Source organism: Garra rufa, chromosome 1 (genome assembly GCF_049309525.1).
Source record: "Garra rufa chromosome 1, GarRuf1.0, whole genome shotgun sequence".
Taxonomy (NCBI): domain Eukaryota; kingdom Metazoa; phylum Chordata; class Actinopteri; order Cypriniformes; family Cyprinidae; genus Garra; species Garra rufa.
This window is the reverse complement of record NC_133361.1, coordinates 12287202-12303784: the sequence shown is the minus strand read 5'-3', so window position 1 is coordinate 12303784 and position 16583 is coordinate 12287202. Positions and strand designations below refer to the sequence as shown.

At 39.0% G+C, this 16583-nt stretch overlaps 1 protein-coding gene across 1 annotated transcript in view; it reads left to right on the top strand.

Moving 5' to 3' along the window:
* Window positions 1-14587, top strand: part of LOC141330614 (uncharacterized) — a 71783-nt gene extending 57196 nt beyond the window's left edge. The window contains 2 exon segments of the mRNA XM_073835535.1: window positions 13064-14007; window positions 14270-14587. Of these exon segments, the coding sequence (XP_073691636.1) occupies window positions 13064-14007; window positions 14270-14290 (965 nt within the window). The 3' untranslated portion in view covers window positions 14291-14587.
* The last annotated feature ends 1996 nt before the right edge of the window (window positions 14588-16583 follow it).

The following is a 16583-nucleotide window of genomic DNA, read 5'->3' as shown; positions in this document are numbered from 1 at the left end:
GAATTGTGGGATATGTAGTTTTTGGACTCTTTGAGTGTAGATATAATGTCTCAGAGGAATATAGCGGTCGCCATTATCCAAAATAGACGCTAAATGAATAAATAACGGGCCGTTTCCATGGAGAGCAGAGGATCCGCGGCTCATAAGCGCGTCTATAAGTATTACAGCGCTTCTATTCAGGTTTGTTTTATTCCTATAATTACTTTGAAACGTAAAGGACACCAAAACAATCTGCTAAGCTATGTATTGAGTGTATATTGAATATTGACAATAAAGTACAGTAGGTGTTTCAGTAAATACACAGGCAAACATAAAAATGAAACATAATTCAGTCAATAATCATGAAAAGTGCTATGGTACATAGTAAAATAGTATTCTAAGGGGTAATATGCTTTATAAAACCTGTTTTTGCTAAGAAACAGAAGTATACTTTTAGGGGGAAAAAAGTGGGGAAATAGGGGTAAAAGGGGCAATGTGACTCCCTTTGGTTATAATTCAATAACTTTCAATTAGAAACTGTTATATGAAAAAATCTTTTTTCTGGTATATCCTGAGACCTAGTGGAATCAAACAAAACAATTTGCAAAGAACTGAGACACCTAAATCCTGAGTTACAGACTTTCAAAAAAACACTTTTGAAAAAAAAATCAAAAAGCGCCTATGATTTTTTTGTTTTTATTGTAGTTTTTGAAACCTATATAATGTTATTTATAAATAATTACACTGATATTATGTAGTTTAAATGGTTTTCTATACAATGAAACCATTTTTTTTAATTTCCTCCATTGTATGTGTATAGGGGAACCATTTGAATTTAGGTAGGCCAAATGCAGGCGGAAATCCCCCAAATAGCCGCAGAGTGTAAGGGGTTAAGCTTTTAAGGCTATATTAACGTGACTGACTTCTGGAATAGACGGGGTAACCAATTGCGTTTGAGATTACAATTAAACCAGAAAGTCCCGCCACCCGACTGACAAAAATAAAAATAAAAGTGTTTGCGTAAGCAGGTGAAAGAAGATCTAGCACGATGGCTTGTATTGTGCGCGCAAAAGTTTGAAATGAGCTTGCGGTTCCCGTTTACTCGCGTGTAGGTCTGTTTTCCTCTGGCGGATGTGATTTACTGTGCGCGACAGCATCAGTGGTGCGCTCGTTTATTAATGCCATTGATTCATAGCTGCTAAACTTAAGTTTTTAAGTTGAAACTGGTGAAAACTTTTTACAATGTAACAGCACTCGTTTATCTAGGTAAAATGACAACATTCTTAAATTAAAAAAAAAATCTATTCAGTGATTGGTCCATTTGTATTTCGTCATCTAAAGTCCTGTTTGTGGCGCAGAAAAGTGTCATGAATTATCTCTAAGATTGACACTTAAGATTTAATCCTACACTACGCTTAAATTACTATTGAGATGCTTGATATAACCTCAGATTTAGGCTCCTGAAAATACAACAATCAAATCACTATTAAAACAGGCTCTGTGGATTCTTCCCTTTAGATCAATGTGACAAATTAGTGACTTACTGTTACAAATGAATCCCATTATTTCATGTTGCCCCTAGAATATTCTCAGTCCCTCACAGTGTACCTATTATGTTTCTATTATTAAGGTCATTTACAACATAAATTACGTCTTCCTTGTTTTCCACAGGTTCCTCCATACGATCGCTGAGCAGGACTGCATTGAGTGAATGCTCTTTAGTCATCTTGTGTCATCTCTTCAAACCTTGTTTCTCACAGTATAGTGTTTCTAGATGAGCTTTTCCCAGAATCCTTTGAATTTCTCTGAAATGTCTGAAATAAAAATATGGAATATGATTTTTCAGTTAAGCTGTCATTCTTCTCATTGGAGGTCAAGACTAAGAAAATAACAAAATGTCCATGTTTCACAAACAAACATAAAATATTATTTTGCTAAGTGTGTAAATGAATCTTAAACTACTGATAAAAACTACTTCTGCTGTCATGGCTAATTCATCAGAAATATTGAGCTGAGTATCATCAGCATAACATTGAAAGCTAACACCATGTTTCCTGATCATATCTCCCAATGGTAACATGTAAAGCATGAAAAGCAACGGTTCTAGTACTGAGCCTTGTGGTACGCCATACTGCGCTTGTGATATGATACCTCCTCACAGCGCACACATGAGAATGAGATTGTGGTCTGTCTACATTATAACAGTTTCACCAATATGTTTTTGATAAACAGTGTGCATGTCTCTTTTGAGACAAAAATGCTTGATATTTAACTCTCATGTGATCGAATCTCATATTGATCAGAATCTGCAGTCAAGTCAAGAGTTGTTTATTTGACACTTAGCATTGAAATGCTTGTCACACACTTAAAACAAAACAATTTAAAATAAATATTTTTGCTTTTTTATAGACGGGTTGTTCTGTGTTTTTAGATGCACAGATAGAGCGCCTCTGATGCTTCAGTCATTCATGCCGATATGATGACATTTTGAGTAAGATATTTCAAGTAAAAAATACTTTGTCACTGGAAGCTGGAGTCCTGATCGAACTGAGGAGTAAAGGCTGTGTTCAAAAAGCAGTAGGCGAGTGAATATGATTGAATTCACAGTATTCATAAAAGAGTAGGTGACAATTACCTGGCTTATTTGGATCTCCAAATGCGAGGATGGATAGCTCCTAAAGCATATTTCCTTATAAATGCACGGCTAATTCGTTGTTTTGTCGCAAGTGAAAAACAATATTAACCTTCTAGTTGTAAAAAGAGCCTCATATAAGAAACATTAATATATAAGAATCTCGCATTCGGAGATCGACACCTCTTGACTGGCAAGACGGCGGCGAGTGGAGACTCAAACAGTGAAAGTGAGTTGTTCAAAAACTTTCTTTTTAGTAAACTCTGACCTTTTGGTTTGTTAGGAGATCTCGCGACCCAGGGTCTCACCTGGTTTGAGATTATCATCTGAACTAAAGGGAAAACACACCCCTCAGCCGTAAAACACAATTCTATAAAAAGTTTTCAATCTTGCTCACAATATAAGTCACTGCTGTGAAATTATACCATTTTTCCAATCGCACGGAGACCTTTAGAACGATGAATAAATCTTATTTCTCATTGCCACCAGAATATTCTCAGTCCCTTACAGTGTATCATTGAATTGCTTGTCACAAACTTTAAAATAATAATTTTCATTTTTTTAAATAAATATTTTTTTCTTTTCTTTAGACTGGTTGTTCTTTGTTTTTTTTAGATATATAGAGCACATCTGATGCTTCATTGAGGTTAATATCATGACATTTTGAGTAAGATATTTCAAGTAAAAACTACTTGGAAGCTGGAGTCCTGATCAAACTTGGGAGCAAAAGGCTGCATTCGAAACCGCATACTTCTGTATATAGCAGGCAAAAAGCAGTAGGCTAGTGAATATGATTGAATCCTCAGTACTCATAAAAGAGTAGGCGATAATTACCTGGCTAGTGCACTAATTTGGACATACGTATACTTCAGTTGCATTTGAATATACCTACTTATCTGACCTGCTTCGCTGTTGTCAAACCTGTTCACATTAGATAAATGTTAATAAACAAATCTAGTTATCTATTTCATTTGTCCAATAGCACTGTTGAGAAGTTGTGACACAGGTCTATTTTTTTTTACAGCAATCACTACATTTCATGATACAAATATATTATTATTATTATTATTATTATTATTATTATTATTATATTGTATTTTTTTTTTTTTTAAACCAGGGGACACTTATGAGAGGTTCGGGACCCAACCGTAACACGGTTTGTCTTGCATGTACAAAATATACTTTTGCAACTGGCCACTTTTCTTCTCTTTGTTTCTTTTAAAAAGACACAAATCTGTCTCATCCATTTTCACTTTTGCTTTTTTTTTTATTTGCTCCAGGTAATGATTGATTAAACAAATTAGTTCTACTATAAACAATTAATTGATAATGTGAATTTTTAATGTCCATTCTGTTTGTATCAAGAATTATTTTAGATCTGAAAGCTGTGAAGTTTCCAGGTTTTGAAATGCCTAATAAATTATTTTTCTCCACACACATGACTGACATTAAACAAGATAAACAGTTTCACTCTTGATATCCAGTAGGATCATACATACATTTCAAAGAGTTTGTTCTAGTGAGGTGATGTTTTATTCATACCATGAGGCTTCATGAAGTCAAAGCAATTATTATGAATGATAAACAACACACAGATTGTACAAAATGAATTGATTACAGTCTCTATTTCACCGCAACTTTAAACAGCCAGCTGCAAAAGAGCAGATGGAATAAAGATAAGCGGTGTGTAATTCTTGTTGTTATTTTTGTGTAATTATGTTTATTTTTAAAGATGCGTTGTCGTTGTAAAACCTATTTGGTGCGTTTTTTAACATGTACCGCTGGCGAGCGATGACGTCTCCAATCAATAACTAGAATAGTAAGTCAAGGGAGACAGGTAAAATTTATATGGGTTCCAGGTCATGTAGGGATAAAGGGAAATGAAATGGCAGATAGGTTAGCAAAAAGGGCGTTAACAAAAGGAAATATAGAAATGCAAGTACGTGTTAGCAAAGCAGAGGTTAAAGGTGTGATATGGGAGAGAATAAATCAAAAGTGGCAAGAGAGGTGGGATGGGGAAAGGAAAGGGAGGCACTTGTATCAAATTCAAAAGGACGTTAAACATAAAATTGTTGAAAGTGATAACCGGAGAGAACAAACAGTGACTACAAGGCTAAGACTGGGACACTGTTGATTAAATAAAACACTTAAAATGATAGGGAAGCATGGCACTGGATGGTGTGAGAACTGTCAGGAAGAGGAGTCAGTAGAGCATGTGATTTTAAGATGCAGCTGGTATGGAGATCAGAGGGAGGTGATGAGGAATGAGCTAAGGGAGATAGGGGTTCAGGACATCATATTGAAAGGAGTATTAAGCCCAGAAAATAGTGCACAGAATAGAATTCTTATAAACTTCTTAAAAGTAACTGGTATTTTTTTACAGGATATGACAAGTTACATGAAGAGTGAGGAAGGTTAATGTAGGATTATTAGTATTATTAGTATTAGTGATGTTTGTATTGTTATTATAATGGGTATAAAGCAGAACAGGGGTGAGGTGTGTGTGTGTGGAAGTGGGAGTGGGGAGGAGGTAAGCGCGGGAGAGCGGGTGAATTAGTCTGTGAACCTAATCTCTGATCCACACTGCGGAGCAGAAGGTGGCGGTAATGCACCAAAACGCTGGAGATGCCAACCGCCGTAAAAATACAAGAATAAGAAGAAGAGGAGTGATGCGCGTTCATTCCTTCATTCAGTCAGAGTCGAGTCTTCTGAGGTGAGTTGAGCAGATATTTCGATAATTCACATATTTACCCAACCGTCAAACACACTTAAATGCAGTCTGTTTACGGGACACTGTACAGGTTCAGTTCTGTATTGTTTTCATCGGGTTCAGAGATACTTAATGCTGAAATAAACATTTAGTGCAGCAGCAGCAAACATGTGAGGAAAAAAAGATTAATTCATTCAGACCTGATCCGATTTTGAGCGCTTTTGTGTGTTCGTTTTTGTGATTTGTTTAGGTGTTTGGAGAGAGAACTGTTACTGAATGATAATCAAAGTTTTAGATTTGTGAGGGGAATTGATGCTGTGTGTTTTATGTCAACTCTACTGATGTCTCTGACAGATTGAATTTGTTAGTTACTTTACATTGTTAAAATAAACTAGGGCAGACACTGCTAAAGTGAGCCAAGTGAGACATTTTAAGTCTGTCGTTATTACAGATAAATATGAATAACATATTCCCGATGCTCTGTTTTATTACTTAATGTTTCATGAAGGTTGTCAGTGCCATTAGTGTTTCTTTTTGTATTATTGTTTTATCCATGCATATTGTGAGAAATGCGGTATTTTATAGGCTTTCAGCATATACTCTGTATAAATAATCAGTTTCTAACAGTTAACACTCAGAATAAAGTGAGATGATCTGCTGATGGTCCTGAATGGTGTGTTGAGTGTTGATAGTCTAAGCTTCATAAATATTAGCAAAGCTGCTGAAAGGCTTTTTATTTCATGTCAATAGTTGCAGTTTTCACCTCATTTATTATGCTGATGTCCTCAGATCTTCTGTAAATTGCCACTGAAAGCTCATTTCATAAGTGTCAACAGACTGAGGGCATTTCTTGGTTGCAATTCTGTGCATTTATTTCTGTGTTTATGCTTTCAATGCAATATTAACAATTACAATATTTATATTGTTATTGTTATCAATTGGTATAAAAACAAACTCAGTAACATATTTTTCTTTTGGGCAGATTAGCTCCTTGCACTACAATTCATCACCAGTGAAGCTCCTCCCACTGTGCTTCACCAATAAATGCTGGAATATTGCCATCAGTTTACAAGTGAAGATGAGCATTAAAGCATCAGGAAGATCTGAAATCTGCAAAGACAGAGTTTAAAGAGGTCAGAGAGAAGAAGGGAGATCCAGATCCCTGCAGAATGAAACACACTGAGGAACAAACAGGTTGGTGTTTATACTTCATTTTATGTAGAGATGCACCGATTGCAATTTTCTTGGCTGATACCGATTCCGATTTTTCAGTAAGTGTGACCTGCCGATTCCGATTTTTGCCGATTCCGATTTTATTTTTTTAAGAAACTGTAATGAAAGCATAGGCCTATACAGAAATATTTTCTTTAATTAAATTTATTTTATAATAAAATACATTTTTATACATTATAGGATCTTCTTACAACAAAATAACTTTAACAACAAAATAAAGTGCTTTGTACCTTCGAAAAAGGTATACAATTAGTTCCTCTAACTAACAGTATAGTTATACTAACAAAAATCTTTTCCTCAATGTATTTTTTTTTTATTTTATAATAAAAGAAATGTATAAACATTAGAGCATCTTCTCATATTAAAATAACTTTAACAAAATAAAGTGCTCTGAGCCTTGAAAACATTAGAAATAAAATATAAGTAACAAAGCAGGCATACAAAAATCTGCTTTTCTTCAATGAATTTTATATGGATTTCTTTTTAAACATTAATTACAGGATCATCTCACACCAATAACTTTTATAACAAAACGTGCACTGTGTCTTCAAACAGGTAGAAATAACAATGCTAGTACTAAATGCTATTACTTGAGCATTAATGGCAAATTTTCCTTGATAAAGAGAAGCATTTCTGCCTTGTCACCAGTTAATCCAGTGGTAACGTTACTACACTTCGTAACATTCATTCACATATTTGCGCTTCGCCACCGCATACAGCGTCTTCACACACACACAGTACACGTACAGTTTGTGTGAGATAATGGATTAAGGTGATTTTTTTTTTTTGTCCTCCCCTTATGCTGTAGAAAGAGCCAAGGAGGAAAATCATATCAAAAGTTACAGGGTTGAGTGAAACCTGTAGGACACAAATAATGCTAATACAAACTTCAATTTAAATTTAGTTAAATCTAGGGTTGGGTACCCATATGACCGGTATGTACTGGACCAAAACAGAACGCGAATTTCGGTTCCTTATTTCGGTGCCACTTAAGTGCCTGAACTGTCTAATGAAATATTTGTCTTCTGGCACTATGACACGGATTCAAGAAGCATTGATTTGTCAAAATGCATGATCGCTAGATAAACTTAAATACTGCATTCATGTGGTGTCAGAATCATAGATATACAGTGGGTACGGAAAGTATTTAGACCCTCTTAAATGTTTCACTCTTTGTTATATTGCAGCCATTTGCTGAAATCATTGAAGTTCATTTATTTTCCTCATTAATGTACACACAGCACCCCATATTGAAAGAAAAACACAGAATTGTTGACATTTTTGCAGATTTATTAAAAAAGAAAAACTGAAATATCACATGGTCCTAAGTATTCAGACCCTTTCCTCAGTATTTAGTAGAAGCACCCTTTTGATCTAATACAGCCATGAGTCTTTTTGGGAAAGATGCAACAAGTTTTTCACACCTGGATTTGGGGATCTTCTGCCATTCCTCACTGCAGATCCTCTCCAGTTCTGTCAGGTTGGATGCTAAACGTTGGTGGACAGCCATTTTTAGGTCTCTCCAGAGATGCTCAATTGGGTTGAAGTCAGGGCTCTGGCTGGGCCATTCAAGAACAGTCACAGAGTTGTTGTGAAGCCACTCCTTTGTTCTTTTAGCTGTGTGCTTAGGGTCATTGTCTTGTTGGAAGGTAAACCCCTGTACTTGGCCGCATTCATCTTTCCCTCGATTGCAACCAGTCGTCCTGTCCCTGCAGCTGAAAAACACCCCCACAGTATGATGCTGCCACCACCATGATTCACTGTTGGGACTGTATTGGACAGGTGATGAGCAGTGCCTGGTTTTCTCCACACATACCATTTAGAATTAAGGCTAAAAAGTTCTATCTTGGTCTCATCAGACCAGAGAATCTTATTTCTCACCATCTTGGAGTCCTTCAGGTGTTTTTTTAGCAAACTCCATGCAGGCTTTCATGTGTCTTGCACTGAGGAGAGGCTTCCGTCGGGCCACTCTGCTATAAAGCCCCGACTGGTGGAGGGCTGCAGTGATGGATGACTTTCTACAGTTTTCTCCCGTCTCCAGACCGCATCTCTGGAACTCAGCAACAGTGATCTTTGGGTTCTTCTTTACCTCTCTCACCAAGGCTCTTTTCCCCCGATAGCTCAGTTATTCCCGGTGGGGATAAAACATCCCGCGAAGCTCTCCTACGTCCTGATGTAAATAGTCTAAATCTAATTTTTCGCGAACAGTGCTTTAAAGTCCTGTTATGAATCAAATGATTCGTGATACGCCCATTGAAGTTCTGTCCTCAATCAAATGATTCGCGATCCGATTGGAGCGCTTCGAAACAGTGAATCATTTTGCGACGCAGTGTGTAACCTACTGTGCATTATTTAAGAACTAAAATTGACCACAATCACGGCTGGAACCCCCCACTTCTCCTTCTGTCCTTGCTCGGAGGCAGAAGTAACCAAACTTTTCCTCTCCAGCCATCCGACGACATGTCCTCTAGATCCTATCCCCTCACACCTTCTCCAAGCAATCTCCCCTACAATCCTACCGGCGCTCACACACATCATCAACACATCTCTTCTCACAGGCACTTTTCCTACTACATTTAAGCAGGCCCGGGTAACCCCACTGCTCAAAAAACCTACACTTAACTCTTCAATCATAGACAACTACAGACCTGTCTCCCTCCTTCCATTCATAGCAAAAACACTGGAACGGGCTGTTTTCAACCAGCTATCCTTATTCCTCTCACAGAACAATCTACTGGACTCTAACCAATCAGGGTTCAGAAGCGGCCATTCAACTGAGACTGCGCTACTGTCTGTCACTGAAGCCTTGCGGACGGCAAAAGTCCAAATCATCGGTACTCATCTTGCTGGACCTATCTGCAGCTTTTGACACTGTGAATCACCAGATCCTCCTGTCCACCCTCTCAATGCTGGGTATTACAGGGACTTCACTTCGCTGGTTCAAATCCTACCTCTCTGGTAGGTCTTTCAGAGTGGCCTGGGGAGGCGAGGTATCCAAAACTCATCAACTGTTCACTGGGGTTCCTCAGGGTTCAGTTCTTGGACCTCTCCTCTTCTCCATATACACTACATCTCTGGGCCCCATCATACAGGCACATGGCTTCTCCTACCATTGCTATGCTGATGACACACAGCTCTATCTTTCTTTCAAACCAGACGATCCATCGGTAGCTGCACGGATCTCAGGTTGCCTGGCGGATATCTCTGCATGGATGAAGGAACACCATCTACAGCTCAACCTAGCAAAGACGGAACTCCTTATCTTTCCTGCCACTCCATCTCTACAGCATGACTTCTCCATCCAGTTAGGTTCATCAACAATTACCCCATCAACTTCAGCCAGAAATCTGGGTGTTAACTTTGACAACCAACTGACTTTCAAAGATCACATTGCTAAGACCGCTCGATCTTGCAGGTTTGCATTGTACAACATCAGAAAGATCAGGCCCTTCCTAACAGAGCATGCTACACAACTCCTCGTCCAGGCCCTGGTCATTTCCAGGCTGGACTACTGCAATGCTCTTTTAGCTGGTCTTCCAGCATGTACAATCAAGCCTCTACAAATGATTCAGAATGCAGCAGCACGACTGGTCTTCAACGAGCCCAAAAAGGCCCATGTCACACCTCTCTTCATATCCCTGCACTGGCTACCGGTTACAGCACGCATCAAATTCAAGACACTGATGCTGGCCTATAGGACAGCCACCGGATCATCACCTGCCTACCTCCATTCACTACTACACATCTACACTCCTTCCAGAAGACTGAGATCCTCTAGTGAAAGACGCCTCATTGTACCACCACAGAGAGGTATTAAATCACTGTCCAGAACATTCTCGTTCAACGTTCCTGCCTGGTGGAATGATCTTCCCACCCCTATCCGGAATGCAGACTCCTTAACAGCTTTCAAACGACTGCTGAAAACCCATCTTTTTCGACACTATCTGACTCAATAAAAAAAAAAAAAAAAAATCCTCCCTTCTAGCCTGTTTTTCCTCTCTTTCTTGATCTTCTCCTTCTAGCCTGCACTCTTCTAACAACGCCTGATATATGGTATTTTTGAACACTTCCTATGTTGATCTGCCTCCTTAGGATGAATCACTTGTTGTATTCCCAATTGTAAGTCGCTTTGGATAAAAGCGTCGGCTAAATGAATAAATGTAAATGTAAAATGTAAATGTATTAAAAACTGATTACACTAACAGTTTGGTCAACCTCCCACCTATAGGAAGAGAAAAAAAGGTTTTCGAAAGCATCCACCCTCTGCCCCCGGTTTAGACTAGAAGGGAGACAGATCTGACCACTAGGCATGCGCACATCAATCTAACATTATTATTAATCACACTGTACAACAATAATACTGTTTTTGTATTATAGTAAGGGCTAAGTTTAGGGTTGGGGTAGGTGTAGACGTAAAAAAAAAAAAAAAAACCACAATCTAATAGGTAGAACAATTAATTTCATTGTTAGTTTCCGGTCGGAGCTGTATCCCTTCTAGCCACAACTCTGCCCCCTGCCCTAGTCATAGCAGGACATGCAATAAGTCAGGAGAGGTGTCCTATTTTGCCAGAGAAGGCAAATATGGTAATATTTCTGCAAAAAAAATTGCTGAAATTTGAAGCTGTTAAATTATTGTAGTTGGGTTAGGTGGCTTAGTTTTTTTTTTTTTTTTTTTTGTGTTTACTTAAATATTAATGTATACTTTAAACTTTTAATAAATTTTTCATTTTAAAGAACCCTTTTGTCCAGTAAAAAGATATTCTATTGTCATCCACCATTTTGTGGCTTTGGTTCAGGCACCGTTTTGGCACCGGTACCGTTTTAAAAGTATCGATTTGGCACCAGTGTCGAAAAAAAAACCAAACGATACCCAACCCTAGTTAAATCTGCAGTCAGTTTAGACTTAAAGGGGTCATCAGATGCCCATTTTCCACAAGTTAATATGATGCTTTAGGGTCCTAATGAAAAGTTTGTAATATACTTTGATTACAAATTCTCTATGGTAGTGTAAAAAAAACAACACTCATTTTACCTGGTAAAAATGCCTCTGTTCTCAGCAAGCGATATCAGAACCTGGCCCTTTAATGAAATGAACCTCTGCTCACCACGCCCTTCAGTTCTGTGGGGCGTCATTACATAGCACACGGGGTGTTGCCTAGACAACAGTTGGGGGTATAGTTGTATAGTTTGGGGGAAAATGGCACTTGGGGGGCTTTGAAGACACTGTACAACCCCATCCATTTAAAATTTAATTTAAAAACCGGAGATGGAACCGAAACGAGATGACACCCGCCAAGAAGTTCGGCAATTATGTCTTATACTGGACGTGTCTGAATGGTTAGTAAACTTAATGTCACTTTGATCAATCTTTATATATACTGGCAGAGTAGAGTACTGAGAGAGATATGAACGCGATGTGTTTACTGTGGTACAGAGGCGAACGCGATGTGTTTACTGTGGTACAGAGGCGAACGCGATGTGTTTACTGTGGTACAGAGGTGAACGCGATGTTACACATTAAGGTTACATCTTAATCATTAACAGACAGCGTTTTAAACCATCTAGCGTTACAAAGTTAAGCTTTATACTGACCCTCATTTATGAAGCAGTATGGTGAGAAATGATTAGCATAAACATGATCCCATTTAGATAGATCGGTGGTCACATCAGTGCTGTCAGTTTACTTCTCACTCGGGGCGGGTCTATGCTAAAACACTGCTGTCTATCACCTATCGCAGGAGCGGCCTCTGTTGGTGTTACGCCACAACGACAGGCATCTGAGAACGACTTGATATTAGAAGAGGCAAATTATTTTACTTAAAAGAAAACTACTGGGTGGATCTTTGTGATCCTAGGGTGGTTGTGTACACACACTCCCAACACACATTTCAGTTCAAACAGCTTGGATGACCCCTTTAAAGCATGTGAAATGGTTGATTATTATAACAAATAATAATCATTCCAAAGCATTCCTAAAATATGCAACATACTCCACTTCACTGTAAAAATGCTAGAGTTTGTTTCCAGTGTCCAACATCCACATGCATATGAATAGATGTCTGTGAAAGAAATTGTGACCAGCCCTTAATAATTAAAAACATTTCAGTAAAATAAAAATCAGTCTGAAAGTTGGTTTCAAAATGTGGCAGTAATTGTCATTCATCAAATATATTGAATTATTCTCACTACAGAAACATGGCATTTGTCTATAATGTTTTGAATATAATAACAGGAAGGTCACTGTACCTCATTCATGTGAAGTTTTATATTGTGTAAAAAATGTATAGAAAGTCTTTAACGTGATGGGAATATTTTATAGAAGTTGTCTAATTTGTTACATCAGTGTTCAATTTTAAGTCCTTTTACTCATATCCTTAAATTTTCCACTATTTTGATGTACTGATTTTTTTTTATTTTTTTTATTTCAGACATGTTGGAAGAGAATGAGGAAAGTGAAGAGCTGAGTGAAGTGGAGGAGACATTTTTAAAGAAAAGAAGAGCCAAGAAGTCTTTCACATGCACTCAGTGTGGAAAATGTTTCACAAACAAAAGCAATCATGAGCGTCATGCGAGAGTTCACACTGGAGAGAAGCCATTCACATGTGATCAATGTGGGAAGAGTTTCACATACAAAGACAGTTTTAAGATCCACATTAGAGCTCACAGCGGAGAGAAGCCGTTCGCATGTAATGAATGTGGCAAAACATTTCTTAGGGCATCTGCCCTGAAGACACACGTGACAGTGCATATGAAAGAGAAGCCACATCCATGTTCTGTGTGCGGAAAGAGTTTTTCAAGGCTGCAAAGTTTATGTGCACACAAGAAAATTCATACTGGTGTTAGAGCTCACATGTGCTTTGAGTGTGGGGAGACTTTCATTCATCTGAAACATTTAAAACAGCACCAGACAATTCATACTGGAGAAAAACTTTTCAAGTGTTCACACTGTGACAAGAGATTCAGTCAGTCAGGAAATCTGAAAGCACATGAGAGGATCCACACTGGAGAGAGATCATATACATGTGGTCAGTGTGGGAAGAGTTTCACTGTTAAAAGTCACCTGAATCGACACATGAGGATCCACACTGGAGAAAAACCTTACAGGTGTTCACACTGTGACAAGAGATTCAGTCAGTTAGAACGTCTGAAAGCACATGAGACGATCCACACTGGAGAGAAACCATATACATGTGGTCAGTGTGGGAAGAGTTTCACAAACAAACAAAATTGTGATGTTCACATGAGAGTCCACACTGGAGAGAAGCCACACACGTGTGATCAGTGTGGGAAGAGTTTCACAAACAAACAAAATTGTAAGGTTCACATGAGAGTTCACACTGGAGAGAAGCCACACAAGTGTGATCAGTGCGGGAAGAGTTTCACTGTTATAAGTCACCTGAAGCGACACATGAGGATCCACACTGAAGAAACACCTCACAAGTCTGAAATAACGGTAACTAGTTCATCTTTATGTGCAGAGCAACACATCTTTTCCTTGATTAATCTGGATTAGCATTTGACGATCAAATCATTATTAAAACATACTCTGGATTCCTTCCTTGAGATCAGTGACAAACTAGTGGCTTACTGTTACAAATTAATCCTGTTATTTCTTGTAGCCACTAGAATATTCTCAATCCCTCACAGTGTAACTGTTATGTTTCTATTATTAATGTCATTTACAACATAAATTACCTCTTCGTTGTTTTCCACAGGTTCCTCCAGATGATCGCTGAGCAGAAATGCATTGAGGGAATGCTCTTTCAACATCTCCAGCTTCTAATTTTTTCATTTAAATCCAGTAGATCTGAAGAAATAATCACATGGACCTGCTTCTTCCTGATCTGTGTTTTACCCTCACTCACTTCAGACTGATGCTCTTCAAACCTTGTTTCTTACATTATAGTGTTTCTAGATGAGCTTTTCCCAGAATCCTTTCTGTCTATCAGAAGAATCCAGATCACTGGATCATCTGGACGGTAGCTAAACTCTGAATTTCTCTGAAATGTCTGAAATAAAAATATGGAATATGATTTTCAGTGAAGCTGTCATTCTTCTCATTGGAGGTCAAGACTAAGAAAAGAACAAAATGTCAATGTTTCGCAAACAAACAAAATATTCTTTTGCTAAGTGTGCAAATGAATCTTAAACTACTGATAAAAAAATACTTCAACTGTCATGGCTATTTTGTCAGAAATATAGAGCAGAGTATCATCAGCATAACAGTGAAAGCTAACACCATGTTTCCTGATCATATCTCCCAAAGGGTAACATGTAAAGCAATGGTTCTAGTACTGAGCCTTGTGCTACGCCATACTGCGCTTGTGATATGATACCTCCTCACAGCGCACATACAGTTTTTTTCACTATCTGACATTGTTGATAATGTAGACAGGCTGCAGTTTTATTCAGTTTCACCAATATGTTTATGATAAACAGTGTGCATGTCTCTTTTGAGTGCAATAATGCTTGACATTTAACTCTCATGTGATCGAATCTCATGTTAATCTAAATCTGCAGTCAAGTCAAGAGTTGTTTATTTGACACTACCAAAGCGGATCTCCTCGATCTGCACGCTTTGCTCCAACCAGGCGAATCACACAGCTTTATCCCTCCATCCAAGGCTGATAGAACCGCTCTGCTCCTTACGCTCGACCAGATCAATCAACCCGCAGGGACGGGTTCCTGGCTAGGGCGCTAGGAGACAGTCAGCGAGTCTAGGTCGTGCCCCGGTCACCGAGGCCGCAGCCCACGCCCCCTTCTGCGTTAAGCCGAACGTCAGCCCGCCATTCAAGGCCTTAATCGCAACTCCATGGCTCCTTCAAGCCGCCACGTCAGTGCGAGCCTGTGTCTCTTCCACACTCCCCTTTCCTTCCCATGGCCGGCTGCGCCGCCATCCCACTCCAGTGCGAGTATTCCTCCACTAATGCCCCCCCCCCCCCCCCCTTCATCAGTCCCAGGAATCGCCCCAAGTGTGAGCATGCCTCCGCTAACAGTACCAGCAGCCACTTTCCCTTATGTCCATGCCCGCCTGATTTGTCCAGTCCGAAAAGCTGCAAATAAAAATACTAAACAATACTTATCGACTCCTGTAAATGTTTCTCGTCTGTTTGAAGAATTGCTTCATCATCCTGATTCTCAGTTTACAGATTATATTCTAACAGGTCTCTCACACGGCTTTCGCCCAGGTGTCGAAAGTCTCCCTTCCGAAAGCCTTAATCTGCCCCAATCTCCAGTCTGCTTTTGCCGAACCCAAATCAGGTGACCTCCTAATTAAAAAAAGTATTAGAAGAGAACTTCATGATTGGCCCCTTCTCCGTCCCTCCCTTCAGCGTTTTTCGGGTAAGCCCCATCGGCATAGCAACCAGGAAATTTTCAGGTAAACAACGGTTAATAATCGATCTGTCGTCCCCACATAATTCACCGTTTCTGAGCATTAACAGCCTCATCCTGCTCAATGAATTTTCTCTTCACTACCACAACATTGACCAAGCCATTACCCTGATTAAAAAAGCAGGTCGCGGTGCTTGGCTGGCCAAAGTCGACATCACCTCTGCCTTTAAAGTCATGCCCATCAATCCAGATTTTTGGCATCTATTCAGCATCTGCTGGCAGAATAAATATTACTTTGCCGTCCACCTCACCTTTGGCTGCAGAAGCAGCGCTAAAATTTTCGACATGTTGTCAGAGGCAATTTGCTGGATCCTCTCCAACAATCACAACATACCGTTTCTGGTTCATCTCCTTGACTACTTTCTTGACTACTTTACTTTTTTTAGGCCCTAGCACTTCTATTGAATTTTTGGGTATCAACTTGGATTCCCAGAAATTTCAGGCTTCTCTACCCAAAGAAAAAATTGACAGAACAATTCCCAGCTGGCTGATTTGCCGCTCCAGCTATCATCCTCAGCGCTATTTGAGCTATATCCTCTAGTTGTTGCAGCTTTTCAATGGGGTAAAGAATGGTCCGCTACTAGCATCCTCATCCATTGCGACAACGAAGCTACCGTGCATTGCGTCAACAAAGGC